Below are 12059 nucleotides of genomic sequence, written 5' to 3'. Positions count from 1 at the left end.
TTTTAAAGTGATGACTGGGCCCTGGTCAGTTTGGCTCAGCAGTTAGAGCATTGGCCCACAGACCTGGGAGTCCCAGGTTTGATTCCTGCTAAGGGCAGGTACCTCAGTTGCAGTTTGTCCCCAGCCCTGGTTGGGGTTGTGCAGGTGGCAACCACTCAATGTGTCTCTCTCACATTGATGTTTCTCTCTCTCTCTCCTTCCCTCTTTTCTTCCTGCTCTATCTGAAGATAAATGCAAAAAAATCCTCAGGTGAGGATAAAAATAAATGAATAGAGTGATGACTGGGAAATGAAAAATATTTTAAAATAATGAAACTTAAATATCTTCAATTATTAAAGTTGGTGAGCCCTGACTGGTTTGGCTCAGCGGTTAGAGCGTCGGCCTGCGGTCCAGAGAGACCTGGGTTCGGTTCCCGCTAAGGGCACGTGCCTTGGTTGCAGTTTGTCCCCGGCCCTGGTTGGGTCGTGCAGGTGGCAGCCACTCTATGTGTCCCTTTCACATCAATGTTTCTTTCTCTCTCTCTTCCTCTCTCTCCCTCCCGCTCTGTCTGAACAAAAAATGGAAAAATGTCCTCGGGTGAGGATAAAAGAAAAAAACAAACAAACAAAGTTGGTGAGACTTTTAATGGTACTTCATAAAACCATAACTACATCAGAGTAAAGTATCATTTACTTTTCACAAGTTAATAAAAAAGAACAACATGGGCAGACAATATTTAAACAATGGTTTCCACTAAAGCAAATTTATTTTATGAATCATCCTATGAACTAAAGAGTGTCAATTGTTTCATAAAAAAGAGTGGTTGAGACCTGAGATGATATACACACATGAGAGTATAAAGGCATGGCACTGGAAAGACAATTTGAATCTCACAATAGAGAGAAGAGATAGGAAATCCATTCTCAGTGAGAAGTGATTGTGTTTAAGAGAAAAAGCATAATCTAAAGCATAATTGAAACTTGTTTAATTTTATTGTTATAGTTTAATTTGCATAGATTTGTAAATTGTTAGTTTTACAGCTATAAAAGCATACCTTTAAGCACAGAGATTTTTATACAGTTTTATATTTGTGCATATTAAAAAAAAATTATAAGAACAATTTGTCACCATTGGGTGTCTTTGTTTTATTCCTTCTAAAGGAAATTCAGTTTAAACGTATTCAATATTCACTCCCACTTACAATTCTAATTTGCAGAAATAATGAGACATAATGAGAAACAATAAAATAAAGCTTTTAATAAGGGCCTTAACACTTTAATATTTTTGAGCCCAGCCCCTACTATGTGAAATTTAGCATCAAACAAGTTAAACAGTCTTTTTCTAAAAGGAACTCGTGGTCCAGCCAAGTTTTACAAACTACCTAAAGATGACTGCAGATCAGAGTGTCACTCTCTGCTATTTACAAGATGTATGCTTGCTTGAGCATGTTACATACTCTCTAATAGACAATTTCTTTATCTGTGGGTGACAATGATAAAAAATTAACTCAGAGAGCATCTGTAATAACGAGGTAATGTGGTGTGACCAGCCCAGAGACAAATTATATTAATTAAGAATTGACAGATAAAATACTCTAATCAAAAGGCAGGGTGGCTGAATGGATAAGAAAATAGGACCCATATGTATGTATGCTGTCTACAAGAGACCCACCTCAGAACAACAGACTCACACAGGATGAAAGTGAAGGGATGGAAAAAAATGTTCCCCTGCAAACAGGAATGAAAATAAAGCTGGGGTAGCAATATTCATATCTGACAAAATAGACTTCAAAATGAAGGCCATAATAAGAGACAATGAAGGATACTTCATAATACTAACAAGAGAATATAACCCTGGTAAACATATATGTACCCAATATAGGAGCACCCAAATGTATAAAAAAAAACAAAAAAACTTCTGGACTTTAAAGGACAGATCAATTACAGTACAACATAGTAGGGGACTTTAACACCCCACTGACATCACTGGGTAGATCTTCTAGACAAAAAAAAACAAAGAAACAGCAAGCTTACACAACACACTAGATCAAATGGATTTAATTGACATTTACAGAACATTTCATCCCAAAGCTACAGAATATACATTCTTCTCAAGTGCACATAGGACATTCTCAAAGACAGACCACATGTTGGGATACAAACTAAGTCTCTACAAGTTCAAGAAGACTGAAATCATATCAAGCATCTTCTCATATCACAATGGCATGAAACTAGAAATCAACTACAATAAGAATACTTAAAAACATTCAAACTATGGAGGCATGTTATTAAACAATGAATGAGTTACCAATTTGATGAAAAAGAAATAAAAAACTTCCTGGAAACAAATGAAAGTGAACACACAACAACTCAAAATGTATGGGACACAGTGAAATCAGTCCTGAAAGGGACATTCATAGCACTATAGCCCTACCTCAAAAACAAGAAAACTTTCTAATAAAAATCCAATCCTACAATTTAAAGGATTAGAAACAGAACAAGAAAATCCCAGCATAAGTAGAAGGAAGGAAATAATAAAGATCAGAACAAAAGTAAATGACAGAGAGACTAAAAAAAAAAAATACAAAAGATCAATGAAACCAAGAGCTGGTTCTCTGTAAAGATAAACAAGATTGAGTAACCGTTAAACAGACTCATCAAGAAACAAAGGAAGAGGACCCAAATAAATAAAATCAGAAACAAAAGAAGTGAAATATCAATTATTTCACAGAAATATAAAAGACTGTAAGAAAATACTATGAACAACTAACTATATGCTTACAAATTGAACAACCTAGCCTTGGCCAGTTTGGCTCAGCAATTAGAGCATTGGCCCATGGACTGAAAGGGTAGCAGGTTCGATTCCCTGTCAGGGGCATGTACCTGGGTTGCAGGTTCAATTCCCAGCCCGGGTTGAGGTCATAAAGAGGCAACCGGTGGAAGTGCCTCGCTCACATTGATACTTCTCTCTCTTTTTCTCTCCATCCTTTCTACTTTATTTAAAAATCAATGGAAAAAAATATCTTTAGGTGAGGATTAACCAAAAGGGAAAAAAACAACAATTGGACAACCTAGGTGAATTGGACAAATTCCTAGAAATATACAAGCTTCCAAAACTCAACCAGGAAGATTCAGAAAACCTGAACAGACCAATTACAATTAATGAAATTGAAGCACTAATCAATAAACTCCCAGCAAACAAAAGCCCTGCTCTGGATGGCTTCACAGGGGAGTTTTACCAAACATTCAAAGAAGAACACCTATCCTCCTCAAACTATTCCAAAAAAGTCAAGATAATGGAAGACTTCCAAGATCTTTTTTTATGAGGCCAGCATCATCCTAATTCCAAAACCAGATAAAGATACAACAAAAGAAAATTATAGGCCAATTTCCCAGATGAACATAGATGGTAAAATCCTCAACAAAATATTAGCAAATTGGATCCAGGAATATATTAAAAAGATTATACACCATGAGCAAGTGGAATTTATTCCAGGGATGAAACGTTGGTACAACATTTGCAAATCAATAAATGTAATATATCACATAAATTGAAATTTAAAAAAATCACTTTATCATATTGTTGTAGCTCACTGTCCTTAGAATCCAACTTGTCTTTAAGCTGCCCTAATTAACAACCTCAGAGACAGCAAGATGAACAATGGGGAATGTTATAGAGGGCTTTAGCCCCATAAAAATTAACCAGAGTTTGACCTTCACTGGGAATTTGAAAAGCAACATCCTTCAGGAAAAGGGAGGACAGAAACGGCCCCAAGGCCAGAGTGTCCTGCATGCTCTGTAAAGAAACCGATAGGGAGAAACTGAAGCTCCCTTCACCCCATAAAACTGTAACTGTTCAACATGTGTGTATTGCACCTGACTGACCGCTGATATCCGTCTCGAATTTGTTAGTTTTTAAAACTTGGATAATGGAATGAATAGCAGGATAGATGTGTGCTGACCCAGTTCACCCAGTTCCCTTTCGCCTCAGCTCCCTCCCACCTCCGTTCCCTCCTGCTTATCGCTAACTGCCTCTGCTTCTGTACACACAGCTTGCTTGCTCTGCTAAACTCTTGAATGACCCCTGCCCTATATAAGCAACCCTCCCCCTGAGCTTGGGGCTGCAGTTCTCCTCTGTGTAGGTTGGCTGCAGTCCCTGCACAGGTTATAAAACATCCCCAAAAACTGAAAAATTGAGTCTGAGTGTGGTCGATCTCCTGGGTTACAACAATATCAATAGACGCAGGAAAAGTATTTAACAAAAATCAATGCCCATTTTTTAATAAAAACTCTCAGAAAAGTGGGAATAGAGGGATCATACCTCAACATAATAAAGGCCATATATGAAAAACCTACAGCCAACATCATAATGGGCAAAAACTAAAAACATTTCCCTTACAAACAGCAACAAGGCAGGGATGTTCGCTTTCACCACCTTTTTTCAACACAGTACTGGAAGTCCTAGCCACAAAAATCAGACAAGAAAATATAAAAGGCATCCAAATTGGAAACAAGGAAGTGAAACTGTCATTGTTCACAGATGACATGATATTGTACATAGAAAACCCTAAAGACTCCACCAAAAAACTTCTAGATTTAATAAATGAATTTGACAATGTAGCAGGATAAAAAATTAACACCCAGAAATTAATATTTTTATACACCAATAATAAACTATCAGAAAGAAAAACTAAAAATTATCCCAGTTACCACTGCAACAAAAAATTAAGATACTTAGGAATAAACTTAACCAAGGAGGTAAAAGACCTGTACTTGAAAAACTACAAGACATTGAAAAAAGAAACAGAAGAAGATATAAACAAGTGGAAGAATATACTACGTTCATGAATTGGAAAAATTAACATCATTAAAATGTCCATACTACCCAAAGCAATCTATAGATTCAATGATATCCCTATTAAAATACCAAATGGCATATCACAGACCTAAAACAAATACTCCAAAAATTTATATGGAACCAAAAAAGACCACAATAGCCTCAGAAATCTTGAGAAAAAAGAATAAAGTTGGAGGGATCACAATTCTGGATATCAAGTTATACTACAAAGCCACTGTAATCAAAACAGCTTGGCACTGGCACAAGAACAGGCATAAAGATCAATGGAACAGAGCAGAGAACCCAGAAATCAAGTGAAGCCATTATGCTTAATTAATATTTGACAAAGGAGGCAAGAGCATACAATGGAGCAAAGACAGTCTCTTCAATAAATGGTGCTGGGAAAATTGAACAGGTACATCAAAAAAATTAAACTACAGCACCAACTTACACCATACACAAGAATAAACTCAAGATGGATAAAAGACTTAAATGTAAGGCCTGAAACAATAAAAATCATAAAAGAAAATGTAGGCAGCAAAATCTCAGACATCTCACGTAGCAGAATTTTTACCAATCCATCACCTACAGCAAGAGAAACAAAGGAAAAAATAAACAAATGGGACTATACCAAACTAAAAAGCTTCTGCACAGAAAAAGAGGGAACCCACTCTCTGGGAGAACATATTTGCCAATGATACATCTGATAAGGGATTAATTTCCAAAATATATAAAGTACTCATACAACTCAACAAAAGGAAGACAGAGAATCCAAATGAGCAGAGGCCCTGGCCGGTTTGGCTCAGCAGTTAGAGCGTTGGCCTGCAGATCAATGAGTCTCGCGTTTGATTCTGGTCAAGGGCACATACCTCAATTGCAGTTCAGTCCTCAGCCCTGGTCAGGCTCATGCGGGAGGCAGACAGTCAATGTGTCTCTCTCACATCAATGTTTCTCTCTCTTTCCCTCTCTCCCTCCCTCCCACTCTATCTGAAGATAAATAGAAAAATATTCTCAGGTGAGAATTAAAAAAAAAGGGGGGGGGGAGGCCCTGAATAGACACCTCTCCAAACAGGACATACAAATGGTCAAGAGACATATGAAGAAATGCTGTGTCACTAATAATCAGAGAGATGCCAATTAAAACATCTATGAGGTACCAAATCACACCTGCCAGAATGACTACCATTAACAAATCAACAAAAAAGTGCCAGCGAGGGTGTGGAGAAAAAAGAACCCTGGTACACTGCTGGTGGGAATGCAGACTGGTGCAGCCACTATGGAAAACAGTATGAAATTTCCTCAAAAAATTAAAAATTGAACTGCCATTTGACCCAGTGATTCTACTTGTAGGAATATATCCTAAGAATCCCAAAACACCAATCAGAAAAAATATATGTACCCCTATGTTCATAGCAGCACTCTTTACAAAAAAAAAAAGAAAGGGGAGAGGCCCTGAATAGACACTTCTCCAAACAGGACATACAAATGGCCAAGAGACATATGAAAAATGCTGTGTCGCTAATAATCAAAGAGATGCCAATTAAAACATCTATGAGGTACCAAATCACACCTGCCAGAATGACTACCATTAACAAATCAACAAAAAAGTGCTGAAAAAAATATCTGAAAACAGCCCAAGTGCCCATCAGTAGATGAGTGGATAAAAAAGCGTGGTACATATACACAGTGGACCACTATACAGCTATAAAAAAAAAAAAAAAAGGAGGATCTCTTACCCTTTGAGACTGCATAGTGGGACATGGAGAGTGTTATGCTAAGTAAAATAAGCCAGTCAGATTAATGACAAGTATCACATGACCTCACTTATATATGGAATCCAATGAATAAAATAGAACCAGAGGCATGGAAACATGGGAAAGACTGATGAATCTCAGGGGGGAGGGGAAAAGAAGAAATTAACCAAAGAACTTATATACATATATGTAGTATCCATGGACACAGACGATAGGGTGGTGAAGGCCTGGGACAGAGCTGGTACCAGGTGGAAGAGGGCAATGGGGGAAAAAAGGGATACCTGTAATACACTCAACAATAAAGATTTTTTCTAAAGAATAGATAGATCATATTGATTTTGGATTGCTATCACTTTCTACTACTGCTTTATTAAATAATTTTTCTACATATGCATACACAAAGTGAGGTAAGTCACCAACTGCTGCTACTTATGATCTGCTTCCTTATGAATGTATCATTAAGCCTACTCATGTATTAATTTTTAAAGAAAGGATTACATAGAATATTGAATAGCACTTAGCTGCAAAAAAACAAATATGAGGAGTTTATAGGACAGGATTTTATGTTTGGGCCTATAAAAATACCTGGCATATAATAGGTGCTCAATGGAACTAGAATGAAGGAATGAATAAAAGCTAATCATTGACACTGAGTAAAAACTTACTGTTTAATATCTGTTGCATAACTATTAAGTCTATAACATTTTTTAAGTTTTTTTTCTTTATTGATTTTTAGAGAGAGAGGAAGGGAGAGGGAGAGAGAGATAGAAACATCAATGAGAGAGAACATCGACTGGCCGTCTCCTGCATGCCCCCGACTGGGGATTGGGTCCACAACCTGGGCATTTGCCCTGACCAGGAACCGAACCAGCAACCTCTGGGTGCATGGGTCGACACTCAACCACTGAGCCACACCAGCCGGGCCTCTGTAACATTTTTAAATGATGAAGGGAACTGAAAGTCAAAACAGAGTTCTCACAGATTATGGCACTAGAAGTTTTATTTGTTGACTCTGTATTTATTATAATACTGTATGGATAATTTTATATGTCAACTTGACTGGGCCAGGGAGTATCCAAATATCTAGTCAAATATTATTCTGTTTGTGCCTGTGAGGGTGTTTTCCATGCGATTAATATTTGAAATAGTACACTGAGTAAATTGTCCTCCCTACTATGGGTGAGACTCATCTGATCTGCTGAAGGCCTGAGTAGAACAAAACTGCTGACCCTCCTCTCATTAAAAGGGAACTCCTCCTTCCTATCTGCCTTCCAGTGAGGACACTGTTTTTTTCCCCTGTCTTCAAATTGAACTTCTTGAGTCTTAAGACTATTGGATTTTATACTGGACCTACACCATCAGCCCTCCTAGATCTCAAAATTGCTGACTGTAGATTTGAGCACTTGTCAGCCTTCTTTTTCTTTTTCTTTCTTTCTTTTTTTTTTTGGTACGTGGCCCTAGTGGGAACCAAACCTGGGACTCTCCAGTCCACAGGCCGACGCTCCAATTGCTGAGCCAAACCGGCCAGGGCATTGTCAGCCCTCTTAATCACATGAGCCAATTCCTTATTTTACAGACAGGTAGACAGACAGATAGATAATCTTCTATTGGTTCTGTTTCTCTGACTAATACTAATACAGTATAAAAACTGATCACAAACATTTCAAAGAAACCTTTATCTTATTGTCCTATACTCATATTAAAGAAAAAAAAAAAAAAAACCCAGCTGGTGTGGCTCAGTGGTTGAGCACTGACTCTTTCACCAAGAGGTCACTGATTCAATTCCCAGTCAGGACACATGCCCAGGTCATGGGCCAAATCCCCAGTGCAGGGCATGCAGGATGCAGGAGGCAACAGATCCATCACTCTTTACTGATGTTTCTATGTCCCTCTCTCTTCCTCTCTCTCTAAAATCAATAAAAAATTTTTTTTAAAAAACATGATCTGCTCTTAAGTTTCCTCATTATGTGTTCATGTTTAGTTTTATATCCCTCATTAAAGAAAAAACTGGATGGAATGCTTTTGTTTATACACAGGTATATTTCCTACATGGAATTTTGAGGTCCCAGCCTATGCTCATTTATTCATTTCACTTAGAAAAGTTCATTTTTAAACATTAGGTAGAGTAAAATTATAGGGACAAATTATTAAATAATTTTGGAACATAATGAGAAACATATAAACAAAATCAAGATTTACTCTATTCAAATAGATTATCACAGTGCCGTCCACAATAAAATCTTCCAAGGGAATTTTGAAAGTCTACAATTATATTAAGACTAAACACTGGTGTAAGAAAATGTAAATTGAAATTTGACCTCATTGAGAAACTGATCATATCGTTCTTTTCCATGTCTAATGTATGATTCTATCATTTCAATCAACTTATTAAACAGACATTGTTATTATTCAATTTTTACAGAATTAATAATAAAATGTCCCTAAAACTGATTAGATAAGTCTACATTGTAACATTTAATATTTGATCCTTTATTTTCTTCATAAACATCAATTATAAAATAGCATAAGCTTCCACCCTGGCCCATGTGGCTGAGTTGGTTAGAGTGGTGTCCTGTACACCAAAAGACTGGGGGTTTGATTCCCAGTCAGGGCATATAGCCAGGTTTCGGGTTTGATACCCAGTTTGGTGTGTATGAGAGGCAAACAATTGATGCTTCTCTCTCACATCAGTGTTTCCCCCGACCCTTTCTCTCTCCTTTCATTTCTCTAAGTCAATATAAACATATCTTTAGGTGATCAATAAAAATAAATAAATAAATAAATACGTTTTTAAAATAGCATAAGCTTGCAAAGAGGAATAGACACCTCAAAAAAGTACATGAATCAAATCAATGGGAAAAAATTTTAAAGTAAAAAATAGACATTTTTTCATAACTTTAAATCATCTGAGAGCATTTATAATATTCTGTCACACTATCTTGAACCTTGAGAACAGAGACCATGTTTGATTCTTCTGTGTATCTCCAGAATCACAGTGTCCAACACACATTTGGAGTATATAAATACTTGTTGAATTAACACATAAATAAATTAATTATAAATTCCTAGGTTGGTCTTATGTCTTCCACTATAATATCCTTGAATTCTAAGTATATATTTTCTCTTTAAAATTTCCAAATGCACGAGTAATATCTTGTGTGTGTTTACTTGGGACAATAAGGGGAGAAAGATAGCAGGTTTATGTTTGTTTTTGTTTTGATCTGCTTCTCCACTAAACACAAATCCCATGGGAACAGACTTAGCCTCTCTTTGTTACTAATATATGCTCAAATCCTAGACCAGTGCCTGGACCATTCTAGATAATCAATAAATACTTGTTGAATGAATGAATGAAAGGCCATTTGACATCAGTGGTATTCCCAACCGCTGTGGCTCATTCCTCAGGACCTGAGTGAAAACGTCCATGCAAAGGCTTACTGGGTGGCGATGAAGGTACAAATGAGGCTGGAGGGAAGATAGGTCCCCATGGTTCAGTGCTTTCCCTAGGAGTGCCCCTAAACCCTTCGTTTCTTGCCAGAGGAAACGGAAGTATGTACTTACTCAAGGGCAAAGAAGTTGTCACGCCAGGAGAAACAGGTGAACAAGCCAGCATCAGTGATGCGATCCCTGAAACCGTGCGCACTGGGGTGTGGACAGGACAGGAGGACGTGTTTGTAGGGCTGCGCTGGAAGATGACCAGGTGGGAGGGACGGACAGACAGCAGTGCGGGGGTGGGGGGGTGTCAATGGGGGTAAAAGGGAGGAACACCTATAGTACTTGCGACACTAAAGATTTAAGAGGAGTGATGGGCGAGGATCAAGGGAGTGAAGAGCAAGTTGAAAGAGTGAAAGATGGAGAGGTGGAGAGTCAGAGCCTGGAGGCCGGGCTCGGCCATCGGAGCGGCAGGAACTGGACGGTGAACAAGAGGAGAAGAGGGGACATCAGTGGAGTAATGAGGCCCAGCAACTGAGTGAGGCTGTCACAAGTGTCCTCGGTATCATGTGGAAGTCATTCCAATTCAAACACTGCTTTGTGATATTACACGTAACCAACCACACCAGGAAAGGACTGTGTTTAAAGAAACAATCACACAGGGCAACGTTCAAGCAAACTGCTCAAAGAAAGCATGTAGGTGATTAACACAACAGTTGCACTTATATTCATGAAAAACATCTTCAAATATTATATACGCCGATGCCCAGCCCGGAGACGCCCTCCTCACCCAGACTGGGATGGAACCTGGGAAACGCCAAAGCCGTGGCCGCCCGGGGGGGGGAGCCCCCCTCACGTCCCCCCTCACGTCCCCCCTCACGTCACGGACCCTCCCTCGCCACGCCCCCAACACGCTTAAATAACAGTCACTTCTTCCGGTGCCACCTCAGAGCCAACCGCCAGCCGCCTGCAGCCTACCGCCCTCGCGGCCAGTCTCCGGCCCCGTCGCGGCCTGCCCCGGGGACACCACAACACCCCTGCAGCCTGCACCTTCCACCCGACCACTGCCCGCCCCGCAGCTCGGGCTTCCCGCCACCTGGGCCTTGGTGTCCACAGAGCCTGCAGCTTCAGACATGCAGGCCCCTCCGCCGTCCTACGTGCGCCAGAACTACCACCCTGACTGCGAGGCCTCAGTCAACTACCTGATCAACCTGAAGCTGTACGCCTCCTACGTGTCCACATCCATGGCCATCTACTTCCAACGGCACGAGGTGGCCTTGAATCACTGTGCCCAGTTCTTCCGAGAGCGGGCAAGCAAGGAGAGGGAGCAGGCGGACCGCCTGATGTGGCTGCAGAACCTGCGCGGGGGCCGCACCCTCCTGGAGGGAATCCACAGGCCTCAGCAGGACGACTGGGAGAGCAGCCTGAGGGCCATGGAGTTCACCATGCTCCTGGCGAAGAGAGTGAACCAGAGCCTCCTCAGTCTGCACCAGCTGGCCACTGAGAAGAAGGACGGCCACCTGCGCCACTTCCTAGAGAGGGACTACCTGCATGAACAGGTGAACTACATCAAAGAGTTGGGGGACCATATCAACAACCTGCGCAGTATGGGAGCCCCACAATCTGGCCTGGCCGAGTACCTCTTCGACAAGCTCACCCTGGGCGCCAGCACGAAACACTGAGCCAGGACTGCCTTCCCGAGAGCCACGGGCTGACTTCCTCTGGGCACCGTGCCAAGCATGTCTGTTGCCATATTACCCTTGAAAAACGTTCACTTCCGTTTTTACGTTCAAGTTGTAGCATTTCTTTAAATAAATTTATTGGTTCTTAAACAAGTAAAGGTTTTTGTTTTTTTTTTTTAGTTCAATTTTCCAAATCCTTACCTTTTAAGTTTTAAAACAGGTATTCAAGAGTCTCTCCACCCACCCACACCCCAATCACATGCAGCTCGGGATCTCCACGGATGGAGGGAGGAGGTATTTCTTGGGACACTGGGTGGAGGGAGGAAGTATTTCTTGGGACTCTGGGTAGAGGGAGGAGGTGTTTCTTGGGACCATG

At 40.1% G+C, this 12059-nt stretch overlaps 1 protein-coding gene across 1 annotated transcript; it reads left to right on the top strand.

Annotated features, from left to right (window-relative positions):
* Window positions 1–10314: 10314 nt before the first annotated feature.
* Window positions 10315–11683, top strand: LOC118635490 (ferritin heavy chain-like). The gene is made up of 2 exons (XM_036270151.1): window positions 10315–10518; window positions 10952–11683. Exons 1-2 carry the CDS (start codon window positions 10315–10317, stop codon window positions 11681–11683), a joined length of 936 nt encoding a protein of 311 aa, XP_036126044.1.
* Window positions 11684–12059: the final 376 nt, after the last annotated feature.

The sequence above is a fragment of the Molossus molossus genome, unplaced genomic scaffold (genome assembly GCF_014108415.1).
Source record: "Molossus molossus isolate mMolMol1 unplaced genomic scaffold, mMolMol1.p scaffold_m16_p_2, whole genome shotgun sequence".
NCBI lineage: Eukaryota > Metazoa > Chordata > Mammalia > Chiroptera > Molossidae > Molossus > Molossus molossus.
This window is presented reverse-complemented; position numbering and strand designations above follow the sequence as displayed.

Bases quoted from the DNA above. Each gene is read 5' to 3' on its own strand.
- LOC118635490 (XM_036270151.1), top strand. From the start codon at position 10,315: ATGGGGGTAAAAGGGAGGAACACCTATAGTACTTGCGACACTAAAGAT. The intron at 10,519-10,951 runs GTAATGAGGCCC...GTGCCACCTCAG, and splicing joins GAAGAGGGGACATCAGTGGA to AGCCAACCGCCAGCCGCCTG.